Below are 14,817 nucleotides of genomic sequence, written 5' to 3' on the forward strand. Positions count from 1 at the left end.
ACTATTTTACAATAATAAATGGCTATAATTCACTGGATACCTGCTTTATACAGGTTTTGATGGAGTAGATTGGTAACGATGATCTTGCTGAATCCTCATGACAACCCCAAGAGTCAGTGCTTTGTTGTCCCAGTCTCCAGATGAGGGAGGACACTGAAGTGCAGAAAGCCTTCATTGCTTTCCCAACACCGAACACACGAAGCCGGCAGGTGGCCAGGCCAGTCCTAAACCCAGCCTATATGTCTTTAAGATGTAAACACTAAATTACATAACTTTCTCTCTTAGTTCAGGAACCCTGTCCCCAGGGGCAGGAGGGGCAGAACCTGAGGCAAAGTGGTTTATGTGGGAGGTGGTTCCAGTGAACACCGATAGGGGAATGGAATGCTTCAGCAAGCAGGTTGGCTCCATGGGAAACCAGAGCTTAATCCCACCAGACACCACGAGAAAGAGGGTAAACTCATACTTCAGGGTTGTCCCACCTGAGGGATGCAGTAGTGTGCTCATCTGGGCTCCAGGAGCTGATGGTTAAATGTTCAGGAATTTTGGGAGTTGGGTGATGTTGGATTGGTAGCTTGAGATCAGCCATGGTAGGAGTATTTAGATCCCTGAAATTGACAATCACTACAAATCAGGATTTGTTACTGGCGGTTAAACATTTACCACTGGAAGAGTGTGGGCTACTCAATCCCAGAGGGCCTTAATTCTCCAGCATAGGCTCTGATGGCCAAGGAAAGCCCTCAGGAAAAAGAGGCAGGTGCTGGTGGTGGAGCATCATGCTGGGTGCACTGGGATGGGAAAGTTTGAGGAAATGGGGTGGGGCCTTTGCAGTGTCCATTGCACCTTCTGTTACCTATGCATAGATGTGCGTGTACATGTGTGTATGCTGCACAAGGGAATGCGTTTTGTCATTCATTTTCACAATGACACCAAACTTTTAATGTCACAATGTCTTCAATAAATCATTTTATGCTGCATTGTGAAAGATTGTGGCTTTTCAATCTTTGAGTCAAAGAAACATATTTAGTAACTATCTGTTCCCCTATGCTACTGTGATTGACAGAGCGTTCTAAGCGGGTAGCGCAAGCAGTGGTCTCTGAAGCCTCAACATACATCTGGGAAGGATGCAGTGCTTTACTAGGCTTTATTATAGATCTTCCTCCCAACAGAGTAGGCCTAATCAGACGTAATAATGTAGCGTGAGAATTAAATGTCAAGCCAGATCCTTTGCTGCTTTACTGTGATAGATTTCATTGAGTTCCATTGGTCAACTGACTACAACCATGCAGTTCTGGATAATTTAGCCATTCTGAATTATTACTCCCATTAATTAGGGAATTTAATAACTCCTATTGTCAGAGCCTATTACGAGGGTAAGCAACTTAATTAAGATAGTCTTATGAGTCACATTTATAAAGTGCATTTTGAATGAAATTATACTAGAAAACATGGGGGCTTACCTAAATGCAGCCTGAAAGCCAGTTTTGGCTTTGTTTGGTATTATTTAACTAGTTTGCATTGTGATGCTAATTTTTCTTCATTTGTCCACCTCCACCTGTCCATTCCCTGCCTTTGTCTGTTCTGGGGCTCCAGAGGTGGACCCCTAAGTATTTAATCTTATGTGCTCCTGCAACACTGGCTTCTGGTTGGGTTTGACCAATGGAAAGAGTTAGGAACAGGTAGGGATGGGGGCAAGGAGAAGAATGAGAGTGTAGTGCATCGTCCCTGCCTTGTTCCTGCTTTGGTGGAAGTTTCCGCAGCCAGTCTTCTCCAGTTCCAGATCTCTGTTTTCTTTCTGGGTCCCTTTGCTAGCCTCTGGATGCCTCATCATCTTTTATTCACTTTCTCATCCAGCCTACATCTCTGTAAGTGTCCTGCCATTAGCACATCTTCTTTTGCAGCAAAAGAGGTGCATTTTTCCTATTGGGATCCTAACTGATGCAGATGTGATGTGATTATTGCCTTTGTGTGTGTGTGTGTGTGTGTGTGTGTGTTTATTGTGGATAGAAGTGACATTTCAGGGGAAAGGAATGAAATTTACAGAGTAAATTCTTAAAACAATCCCTCGACTTTACAAAAAAAAAATCCCTCAATTGTAACATAGTGGTTTCTTTTTTTTCCTGTCATCCACAGGTTTAAGTATTGAACAGACAATGTTGAAAGATCTGAAGGAACTGTCTGATGGAGAAATAAAAGTGGCCATTAGTACTGTGAGCATGAACCTTGAGGTAAGGGTGGGAATGCTTTTTTAGCAATGATCAATTTCCCACAATTGCAGTCTGAGCAACTGGAATGTAACTCTCTCCATCGGATAAGTCCGTGGTAGTCCTTTGCTTCTTTGTGATACATTTGACTTGGAATATAGTGGCAGGTTATTATTTGGGTGAAAACACTATGCTAAGTCAATGAAAAATTCTCAAGATGAATGCTCTTTCATTCATCTCAGTAAAACAAAGCCTAAAACACAAACACTCAGATGTGGGTGTATATTTAACCTGTTTAAAAGAAATTATGATATGTGTCATCAGGTTCACTTCCATATTTTCTGTGTACCACCCTGTATTGTTCATAGAACTTTTCAAAAAAAAAACACACAGATTATCTTTTGATCTTCAAAACTATTTGGATGCATGCCATTTCGGTAATCAATGGCGACAACTCAAGTATTAATGAACAAGGAACTCCTTCCAATCTGTTAACTGAATGGCTCAGAGCGAATGCTACTTTTGTCTTTGTGTGTTTCCTTGGTGAATTATCTTTTGTCTACTTTGGGAGTTTTCAATGACTTATATGTTAATCTTAATTAACCTAACTAATGGGAACTATATTTTATAGAGGCACATTTGTGCATTTGTAGAAGTCTGTGTATTTCTTTACTGTTGTGTTGTCTTTATTAGGTTATCTATGTTTGGTTGGGCACTTAGCTCTCAGGTAGAGTTTATGGAGATAAAATATGCTCTGTAGGAATTTGTCTTTTGGTTTTTAGAATTGTATGTTACTATTCTTTCTTTTTTCTTTTTTTTGAAGTGGAGTCTTACTCTGTCACCCAGGCTGGAGTACAGTGGCACCATCTTGGCTCACTGCAACCTCCGCCTCCTGGGTTCAAGTGATTCTCCTGCCTCAGCCTCCCGAGTAGTTGGGATTACAGGTGCCTGCCACCGCTCCTGACTAATTTTTGTATCTAAGTAGAGACAGGGTTTCACCACGTTGGTCAGGCTGGTCTTGAACTCCTGACCTCAAATGATCCACCCACCTTGACCTCCCAAAGTGCTGGGATTACTGGTGTGAGCCACCGCACCCGACCTATTCTTCTTTTTCTCATGGTGATGTTGACTATATCAATGTGTATATTTCTCTGGAATAACAGGCACTCATATTGGTGTCTACATCCTCAGAAAACCCAAGAGCAAGCCAGGTGCTTTCTTTTCTGTGATCTTTTTGTCAAATTTATTTCCAGTTTATAAGCATTGTAATTCAGCTTATAAATCTGTATGAAAACTAGCAGACAGACTGTGACGTGTGGTGGCACCTCACAGTTTACAGAGCATGTTCTCATGGTATGCACTTGATAAATTGACTCAACTGTTTCTATGGACTTTCAGGTTGATAAATGCTCCATATGATTAGTTATTGATGTGAACCAATTCAACAAATATATTCAATTTGTGATGTAGTAACTATATAATCACCATCAATTAGAACTCTGCTTTGTGCCTAAAAACCCAAGGAAAACATGGATCTTACAAGGGTCAGTGGCTCTGAGAATCATTTCTACTAGTTCAAGCCTTAGGGTTTTCTTTCTCTTTTCCCCTCTCCTCTGTCTTCCTTCCTTTAATGGCATCTTATTAGGTTTTAAATGCCTTGTTTGGAATTCCTTCCTAAATTAACATAGAATGTCTTGTAATTGCTTTGGGAACTGTCTGTAATTAGCAAATTATTTTAAGGCTATTAATATTACAGACTTACTGTAGCTTTAATGTACCTCCATTTATATTATAGGGGTATGCAAATGGCTTTGTCAGATGTGTTAAACTGTAAATGCCTATCAAGCAGAATAAGTGATAAAATAATCATCTTAATCTTGAAAGTAATTTACAGAGGTCCAGTAATTAATCAGGTGGTTAAGCACGTCTCTGGAAGTGTTATATGATCCTGGAGGAGAAGGACATTTGTATATAATAAAGAAGGGTACACAGTTTAAACTCTCATTGGCTGAATGAGAACTTTTCACTTTTGCATAATGGAGATATTAAAGATGACTGAGAAGTGAGAAAAAAAAAAAAAAAAAAAAAAAACCTCCTTAGTAACATCCTGTATCTTCCTTGAAAGAAAAAATGCAAATCAGTTATCCAATCTGTCTGCTGGAAAAATTCCCAAGTTAACGTCAGTTTAATTTTCTCTGTAGATTGTCCTTGGATGCAGTGGTATTTTCCCAATCCATACTCATATTTGATTACATTTCATCATTCCTTTCTCATTCCCATTCACCTCACTTTAAAAATTATCGACAGAATCTTCACAATCTTATTTTGTGGGTTTTGGAACAGTTGTATAATTGCTCGTTGAATCTAGGTATATTCTCAAAGAAACCTTCTTAGTTCCCATGACTTTCCGAATCTTGCTCATCCTCCAAAGCACGGTCAACCAAGGTGCGTCGTGATAACTCTTACAAATTCACTATTTTTTATTACCACCCTCTGAACTCTTGCTAAATGTAGTCTAGGTGACCAACTTAGGACTTCACTCTTTACATTAGATCTTCCGTTGCTTTTGAATTTGTTTAATATATTTAATCATGGTCAGATAGTATTTTAAATTAATTGAGGATACTGATGGTATCCTTGACTTCTCTCCCTCTTCAATTTTCTGTAATAGCGATGGGCACATAGTAGATGCTTAGTAAATACAACTATTTAGTTAATACTTGTTGGTGTTTGCAGTTCGTCCCTTTGCTATCTGATTTTTATTTCCTTTTGGATTTACATAAATCAGCTAGGAAAGCAAAGCCACTTAGCTAGGCATCCAAGGCAGTCTGCTTTTTCCTCTCCCAACGAGTTTCTACCAGACAACTATGGTTGAAGGATGACATCAAACAGATGAAAAATGGCCCACATATTTATAGAAAGTATGCTTATCCTGCTCTCCAAAAATGGAGTGAGAGGCTTTGCAAAGTAGTTAGCTATAGTCACTGAAAGAAATCAACTGTAGGTTCTGCAGCATGTCAGGGATACAGGAATGAAGATTCCTGGCATTTTCAATGGTTCTTTGCAGTGCTGTAATTCTACCATTGTGTAATTCATGGCCTTTATTTGGCTGATGACCCAGTTAATTCTTGGATGGAAATATTCAGAAAATTAGAAAGATTTATCTCTCTGTAACTTAGCATGATCTTCAGAGGGAACCATTGAGTTTGGGAGGTAGAAACCACTGCCTTCAATAGATAGGTTTTCTGGCACTCTGATAAGAAGAAAGCTTCTAAACCCCTTGTTTCTCATTTTTATTGTAGTTATCTCACAAATGTTCGTTGTTGTATAAATTACTGAATGAAATACATAAAAAGCAATTAATTACAATAATACAGAGTTTCAATGCTTTGCTCAGTACAGGAAGTCAGAATGGATGAGATTTTGAGGGATGGTGGGTAGAAATGGCCTTATCAGAGGCGTGGCCAGAGGGGCAACTCTACTTACAGAGGGAACTGTGGGACAAGATGACTGCAGTCTCATTTCCCATGAACTCCAAGCCATTCCAAGTGTGAAAGTAGCATGCATCGTGTGGGGAAATGCACATGACATATTGGAATCCACTTTGTTGATTATTGTTACACCCGATCCTTTGTAGTTTTGTTGCTTGTTGATTTGATCATCAGAAGAGAATTTATGGATATCAAAGAGCAAACATTGCCTTTATTCCCTTGCCAGCAGAACTGGTAATGATTATACTTCTTGTGTCTAGTTTACTCCCTACTAAAGCAGTATATTAAAATGTTCAGGGGAAGAAACATCTTTTCATCCTAATGAAGTGACACTGAAGCAAGGTTGCTCACGGCAGTACATTAATGGTTCCCTTGCTGACACCAAATGTTTTTACACCTTCTTTAAGCATCTCCCAGAAGACTGTTAGTCATTATTAGCATCTTTACTCAGGAAGGACAATAGCCATGCACTGACTTGATCACTTTTTATTATGATCAATTGCAGTATGATTTATTCTTGTGTATGTGCTATATTAGTGTGCTAGAGCTGGCATAACAAAGAACCACAGACTAGACGACTTAAACAATAGAAATTTATTATCTCACAGCTCTCGAGGCTAGAAATCCAAGATCAAGGTGTTGGTAGGATAAGTTCCTTCTGAGAGCTATGGGAGAGAATCTGCTGCATGCCTGTTGCCTGGCTTCTGATGGGTTGCTGGTAATGTGTGGTGTTCTTGGTGCAGAGCAGCATCACCTGGATCTCTGCCTTCATCTTCACATCCCCTTCCCTCTATGCATGTCTCTGTGTTCAAATTTCCCCTTTTCATAAAGGTATATAATAGATTAGGACCCATCTGATAATCTCATCTTAGTTTATTTATTTATTTTATTTATTTTTTTGAGACAGGGTCTTGCCCTGTTGCCCAGGCTGTAGTGCGGTGGCATAATCAAGGCTCACTGCAACTTCCATCTCCCGGGCTCAAGGGATCTTCCCCCGCTCATCCTCATGAGTAGCTGGGACTACAAGCGTGCACACCACACCTGGCTAATATTTGCATTTTTTGTAAAGATGGGGTTTGCCATGTTGCCCAAGGCTGGTCTCGAACTCCTGAGCTCAAGCGATCAACCTGCCTCAGCCTCTCAAAGTGCTGGGATTACAGGCATGAGCCACCACGCCTGGCCTCATCTTAGTTTACTACGTCTACAACCACCCTATTTCCAAATAAGGTCACATTTTGAGGTGCTGAGAGTTAGGACTTCAACATAAAAGTTTTTGTGGGACAAAATTCAACCCCTAATGTGTACTATTGTGAAAGTAGTCATTTTTCAGACAACTTAAAAGAATAAAACTTAAAATTTCCAGATTGCTTGTATAAACGTGCTGCCTGGTAAGCATATTTCATCTGTTGCTCCCACATTTTTATTTCATATCAATTTCCTTTAAATGAGGAACGGTGAGGACTTTCGGCTGTTGGCATTTTATCTCCTTTCTTCAGAGCTGGAGTCTGAGGGAATTGTTCAGGGCTGTTTTATCTCTTTGTTTCTGGGCTGTTCTGCTGTGCTCTGAGCCTCAGACTTCTTCATGACCGCCTCTCTGCTGTTTGAAGCCTGGGATGCATCCTGGTAAAGTGACTCAGAGGCCGCTGACTCAGGCTGCCCTGCACAGAGATTACCAGCCATATTGCACTTTGGAGCACCGCCTAGGGGAAAATACTAACGTTTTCCATTAGCATTGAGAGCACAGACCAGAATGAATTCCCAAGATCACTGCCAAACTCCTCCCTGACAAAAGGGAAGTTTACTCAGGCCTCAGTGAAGCATAAGTGACCCTCTGTAACCAAGGATTTGAAACTCAGCACACCAGTCTGAAATCTGCAATTTAGGCACACAATGTGATTTCTCATTGAGCTTAAAGTTTCTTGGAGGCCAAGATGAAAGTACCTATAGAGTATTTAACTCCCTCATTTTGTGAAAGAGTGCATAGCCTTTCTTAGGGGAGCATATGTTAGTTTTGAACTGGTCTTGAACCAGTTCACCTTTTCAAAATATTTGAATGATTTGATTTTGGTCAGCAAATCACTAGTAAATCATTAGCATATGGATTAGCATATTGGTGAGCATATGATTCGCATATTGAAATATTTTGAAAAGATGACTTTTCAAAGCCATTTTGCCCAACTCATAGAAATATGTGAAAAATCTCCTCCAGGTTCTAAATCCTGAGTGCATCCATTTCTTTGTGGGTTCAGGTCTGTAAACTCTTCCTTGCTACAATAAGAGTGGACAATTGATGGTGAGTGCTTACTGTGTACCTGGCCATTGAGTAAACATTATCTCACTTAATCCTCCCAGTAAAAGGTACTATGATTACGCCTGTATTGGTGAAGGTAGTTCCAGTAGCTGGAACAGATAACCAAGTTTCAGTGACTCAACCCAGAAATTGTTTATTTTTTTACTCATGTAGCAATCCTATTTGGTGTTCCCAGTCAGGTGGCCAGGGGTGAATCAGAGACCATCTTCAACAGGTGGTTTCCAAGGTTGCCCAGAAGGGCATCTCCAGTTTATCTGCCAACAGGAAGAAGAGCTTGGAGGGCCAAGGGTGGAGTTTTTTATGCTGGTCTGGATGTGACACTCATCACTTCTGCTCAGATTTCATTGGTTTAGTCACATGATCACATCTAACTGGAGGGAGGTTGAAAAATGTCATCTAATAGATGTGCCCATGAAAAGGAACCAATTTGGAAAATAATTAGCCAGTGTCTGCCATAATCTCTATCTTGGAGGTAAGGACATTGGAATCTAAAGAGGTTAAATCATTTTTCTAATCTGTAGAGCCAGGACCCAAATCCCAGGCCAGTCCTGTTCTAGCCCTGTGTATACTGCTTTGGACATGGTGCCAGCTTGCAAGACTAATTAGAATTTGAGCCCACTCAGGGGTTCACAGGTGAGTCATCAGCTGTCAGTCATTGCCTCAGACTCAGGGTGTCAGACAGCCTAGACATCCTTAAGCAATCCTTGGTTAGCATTCTTCCTTCCCTACTCTTTGTACCAAACTTTCTTCCTCTTAGTTTTCACATCTTTGCTTCCTGAAAAAATCATTTTAAATTTTGAACTATAAACATCATCCAAGTTCTAGGTGCCCATAGTGAAGCTAATTATTGGTGCCTGATATAGAGAAGATTTGGCAAGATAAGTCAAGTAGAGAAAAGTAACAGGAAAAAGGATTATAGAACGAAGGATTGGATAGGACAGATTGTGTAGGAAGGAAAAATCTGTTTTTTCTCAGACTGTCTCTAGAATTCAAGTATGTGGGTGTTCTGGTTTTTCTTGCTGTGATTTAACCTTTTCAAATTTGTGTTCAAAATACAGAGCATCCCAGTCAGTTGGTGAAAAATTTTAATGGTAGAGATTTTCTACTAAAATGAAAACAGCATTACTTTTGAGCACTATCGTTAACTCCAAATAACCAAACTCCGAGTAACTGAGGAATTAGGAGTTCTCAGTCCACATTTTGTCAAAAAGTCCAAAAGCATTTAAAGCAAATGACAAATATGGTTAGGTAACTTTGATTGTGTGGATTTAACAGTCAGTTGGCACGAGGCATTTGAAGTGTGAATTACAATTTGAAACTAATTTAGAACTAATAATTCCTAGCTTCTTGAGGACATTAGCAGGATAAAAGAGTGAAACATGGACCCAGGAAAGTGGACTTTCGTTCCTATTGAGCCTCGAGTGGTTCTTAGTAATGAGATGTAACCGAGATGAAAGAATAAAAAATCCCTGTGTAAAGAATGGTTTATCATATCAGCAGCAACAGCACTTTGTCTTTGGAAAATTGTACTAAGTGACTGAAGCTGATAATATTTAGAATAGTTACAATTTGTATGTAAGTAGTGCCTTCTACAGATGTCCAAAAATAGTCTGCAAAATCTCTTTACCTAGAAATGCCTTATAATAGAATTCTTTTTTTTTTTTTTTTGAGATGGAATTTCACTCTTGTTGCCCAGGCTGGAGTACAGTGGCGTAGTCTCGGCTCACTGCAACCTCTGCCTCCTAAGTTTAAGCGATTCTCCTGCCTCAGCCTCCTGAGTAGCTAGGATTACAGGTGCCTGCCACCACACCTGGCTAATTTTTTGTATTTTAAGTAGAGATGGGGTTTCATCATGTTGGCCAGGCTGGTCTCGAACTCCTGAACTCAGGTGATCTACCCGCCTCAGCCTCTTAAAGTGTTGGGATTACAGGTGTGAGCCACCGCACCTGGCAGAATTCTTATTTTGTATCTTCAGCTAAACTCAAATTGGAGACAACTTGATGTTTCTGTTGACAACTTTTCTCTGCTTTACCTATTGGTCAATTTCAAATGAACTTAAATGAATCACAAAACTTGGTCTATGTAGGTATGATTCTCTGTAAATAAACAGTATTTCCCTAAGTGGTGCAAAATACCTGAGTACTTTTTCTAGCTATGATTTTGCAACAGGGATTATATAAGCACGGCTATAGTGTGAATGTTTGTGCCCCCCCAAAATTTATATGTTGAAATTTAATCCCCAATGAAGTAGTACTAAGAGGTAGGGGCCTAGGGAGGTGATTAGATCATGAGCATTCTGCTCTTATGAATGGTATGAGTGCCTTTATAAAACGGCTTGAGGGCACATATTTGTCCCTTTTGCCATGTGAAGATGCAGTGAGAAGGTGCCATTTATGAGGGACAGGCTCTCACCAGACACCAGTTCTACCAGCTCCTTGATCTTGGATTCCCAGCCTCTGGAACTATGAGAAATAAGTGTCTATTACTTATAAATTACCCAATCTAAGGTGTTTTGTTATTGCAGCCTGTATGGACTCAGACAAGCAGGGATCCAAGGTTTAGTGATCATGAAGCTACACATTCTGCATTCATGCTTTCTTTGGCATAGGGGTGGTGCTCTGGATCTTCCTCTTCCCCTGAAACACTCTGATAAGAATACATTCACATAGAGCAGGTAGAGAAGATTGGGCTAGGGGTATATGAAACATAGATCCTCCCCAGAAATAAACTCTCTTCAGGTCCCAGAAATCCCCACTGACTCTCCTTGGCAACTGTGAAATGGGAATGAAACAGTGAAATAAGATATGATGAGGATACGACTTCATCAACAGGCTGCAGGGAACTTTAGTGACCCTAGCCACAAATATAGCTATTTGGCTTGATCTAGAAAGGAAGAAAACTGTGGGAGGAGATGCATGCCATTCTAGGAAGCCCAAATGTGGTTGACTGGTAGTGAGTGAAATAGGTAGAGTTAGTGTTTCATTAGATGGTATTTTATTTGATGCACGTGAAGAAAAGCGTTAGGTGATTCACATGCAAATGTATACATGTATTATAACCATTTCCCCTTTTTGTTAAGTCCCCACCCCCAACGTGCCTGCATGTGTGTTTTTGCACAAAGGGCATGGAACAAACCAGGACTGCGGTGCCCCAACCTTGGATTCCTCAGATCTTGATGCAATGGGCCCAGTTAGCGAGCCCCTCAGTGTCTCCTCTCCAGAATAAAATGGTGTTTCAGTTATCTATTGCTGTGTAGCAAGTCACCCCCAAAACCTAGAGGCTTAAAGCAACATATCATTATCTCTCATAATTTTATGGGTTTTTAGGGGGCTTGGCTCAGGGGTTATTGCTCAGAGTGTCTCCTGCAGTTGTGTTCAGATGGTGGAACTCAATTGGTACTTGTCACCTGGCCTGGGCTCCGCAGAGCATAACGCTTAGGTTTTAAGAGAATGCCACAAGTTTTCTAAGAGTCTCAGGTGGAGGCTGCAATTCTTCTTGTGACCTAACCTGAAGTGTCTCAGAATATCACTACCAGCGTATTCTGTTATTCATGTGAGTCCCTAAGAGCAGCCCAGATTGATTATAAGGGGAGTCAGCAGTGGTGTGCCAGTAAATGTTTAACAACAGGTTCTCAAAAAAACCCAGTCATACATATTACTGATATAAAGAGTATATATGATATATTCACTGGGAACAGTGGCTCATGCCTATAATCCCTTCACTTTGGGAGGCCAAGTTGGGTGGATCACCTGAGGTCAGAATTTCGAGACCAGCCTGGCCAACATGGTGAAACCTCGTCTCTACTAAAAATACAATTAGCTAGGTGTGTTGGTGGGCGCCTGTAATACCAGCTACTTTGGAGGCTGAGGTAGGAGAATTGCTTGGACTCAGGAGATGGAGGTTGCAGTGAACCAAGATCGTACCATTGCACTCCAGCCTGGGTGACAGAATGAGACTCTGTCTCAAATAAATAAATAAAGGATATATATGATACATACAATATATCATATGTAGTATACAATATATACTATATACTCTTTATTCTTTTACTGTAAATTTCACAAAACCAATTAATTCTCATAGAATGAACTATTTATTTATTTGTTTGTTTATTTATTTATTTATTTATTTATTTATTTATTTTTGAGACAGAGTCTCGCTCTGTCACCCAGGCTGGAGTGCAGTGGCGTGATCTCAGCTCACTGCAAGCTCTGCCTCTAGGGTTCATACCATTCTTCTGCCTCAGCCTCTCCAAGTAGCTGGGACTACAGGTGCCTACCACCATGCCCGCTAATTTTTTGTATTTTTAGTAGAGATGGGGTTTCACTGTGGTCTCGATCTCCTGACCTCGTGATCCGCTCGCCTTGGCCTCCCAGAATTACAAGCATGAGTCCCTGTGCCCGGCCGAACTAGTTAATTTTTGTGTAACTTTTGCATTGCAATTGATGAATGAGTGTAATTGCAACAAAAATGTAGTTGACGTTTTTGATTCTCCCTTTACAAGAAACTGAAACGATGAAGAACTATGCTTGAACTTCATTTGTTTGTCAACAATACGAGTGACTTCTTTGCTGAGTTAAGAATAGTTTTCAAATACTGGAAGATTTCCTTATTCGTGTGTGTGTGGTGTGTGTGTGTGCGTGTGTGTGTGTGTGCTAGTCAAAATGTGGTGACTAGAGACACAACACGCTTTTATGTTTTATCTTTATTATAGTTTTTCTCCATTACTTTCTCGAGTCTAGACAAGGGGTCAGCAAATCTTTTCTAAAAAGGGCCAGATAGTGGATATTTTAGGCTTCGCAGTCCAAGCGCCCAAACTGAGGATATTATGTAGGAACTTAACAACTATTTGAATGTGTTTAGTGCATGGGCCGTTCATAAATAGCCAGTGAGCTGAATTGGTCTGTGGGCCAGAACTTGCCAACACCTGGTCACAACAATCAATAAACCAATAAAACAAGCTCTTATTTGTAGTATTTTCCAATTTCCATAGTGTAAATACTCTTACCATGGCCAATTTCTTTTTTTTTTTTTTTGAGACAGAGTCTCGCTCTGTCGCCCAGGCTGGAGTGCAGTGGCGCCATCTCTGCTCACTGCAAACTCTGCCTCCTGGGTTCGCGCCATTCTCCTGCCTCAGCCTCCTGAGTAGCTGGGACTACAGGCGCCCGCCACCACGCCCAGCTGATTTTTTAGCATTTTTAGTAGAGATGGGTTTTCACTGTGGTCTCGATCTCCTGACCTCATGATCCGCCCGCCTTGGCCTCCCAAACCATGGCCAATTTCAAGGTACCAACAAGACATCATCAAAACAGATTTGGGAAGAGACGTGCAGAAGCATATCATTATATATCCTTTCTATTGAACAGCTGTAAGTGACCCCAAGAACAATGATAACAGTAGATGTAATGGCATAATTGAGGAAGGGGTGAGTTTTGAGAATGTATTACTTTTGCTTTTAATATATTTTACTTAACAAAAATTATGTAATTTAATTTTTATAATGACTGTGTTTAACTTGCAAATAATGGGTTTGCAAATTGCCTGAAAATTTAACAGTCAGCTCTTGCCAACAGTTACACGTCAGCTCCGGCACAGCACTGCAAATTAGACTCCAGTTCTTGATGTGCAGAGACACATGCACATCTAGGGAGGGATGGAGTTGAAGGTGGCCGTCAAGAGAAAATCGCTCCTGGTCACATTCTCTTCTATAAATCCTTCTGTTCTTTGCCTATCACAGTCTGGCATATACAGGGGCTGTTAGCATACAATTTATGTGTTGTTGGGGATAAGCATAAGGTCACTAGAATTTTTTAGCATGCCAGTCATTTGTGTGTAGTAGAAGTGTATCTCTTTGTGAGATATCGTAGTTGAAGTGATCATAGTTTTTTAAAAATGTGAAACAAAGGAATTGTGATTTCTTTAACCATCAGGAAGAAAATAGAACCTTGATTTATGATTCATAATTTACTTAGCTGGTTTCATGTACTTTGGCCAATGGTGTTATATTTCCAATAGTTAACCATTTTAATTCAGATTAAGAGAAAGTAGGGCCCCCCTGCAGCTAAGATAACAGTTTGTGTTTAAAGCACAAATAAAATTAAATAATTAGTCTTTAGAATCTTTTCTTTTTGGACACAAACATCACAGCTACTGCAGCCTCCCTTTGTTGGTCATCACGCATGCTGGGTACTCAGGCTTGTGTCTTGGAAGCCGTGTCTTCCCCGCTGTCTGCTCTCTTCTGTTTGGCTAGAGACACAGAACTTGCTCTCTGCAATGATGCATCCTGGATTATCACCTTCCTCCTGAGCTTTCACCATCCTGGACTATATACCCTGAGTTCTGATAATACCATTTGGACAACATCATGGATTTTCCATGTCACTTTGATCACTTCTCCTCTTTCCTTTTCTCAGTACACTTTACACAGCTTTTTGCTTTTCCATACGTCCACGTGCTCCTTTTCAGAAACACTGCGCTGTTCTTCACGGCTACTTCTTCTGCCTAGGTAGTACTGTACTGCCTTCCAGTAGCTTCATAATGCAGGTGAAAAAGCTATGAAAAAGTCTTTCCATATGTCAGCAAAATGCCTAAGGCTTTCCCTTTAAACTGGGTATTTCTGGTACCTCTGGCTCCTTATTTGAAACCTCTCTTTTAAGTTCACAGTCACCTTTGAGAACATGGGCATATTATCAGAAAGCATTTTTGAATAAATTTATGTATCACTGCACCTTATATAAATAAAATTTGTATGTTTCTTGACCTTCAGAAAGTCTAGAAATTGAAATCCTTGAGCAGGAGGAGATAAGTTGGCCCT

The 14,817-nt window shown here is 40.3% G+C and overlaps 1 protein-coding gene across 14 annotated transcripts in view; it reads left to right on the forward strand.

Moving 5' to 3' along the window:
* Positions 1–14,817, forward strand: part of PRUNE2 (prune homolog 2 with BCH domain) — a 297,981-nt gene that overhangs the window by 85,183 nt on the left and 197,981 nt on the right. For all 14 annotated transcript variants that reach the window (XM_037998511.2, XM_073021511.1, XM_073021506.1 and 11 more), the window contains one exon: positions 2,131–2,225. In XM_037998511.2, coding sequence (XP_037854439.2) covers positions 2,131–2,225 — 95 coding nt within the window. The remainder of the gene's footprint in view (positions 1–2,130; positions 2,226–14,817) is intronic.

The sequence above is a fragment of the Chlorocebus sabaeus genome, chromosome 12 (genome assembly GCF_047675955.1).
Source record: "Chlorocebus sabaeus isolate Y175 chromosome 12, mChlSab1.0.hap1, whole genome shotgun sequence".
Classification (NCBI taxonomy): domain Eukaryota; kingdom Metazoa; phylum Chordata; class Mammalia; order Primates; family Cercopithecidae; genus Chlorocebus; species Chlorocebus sabaeus.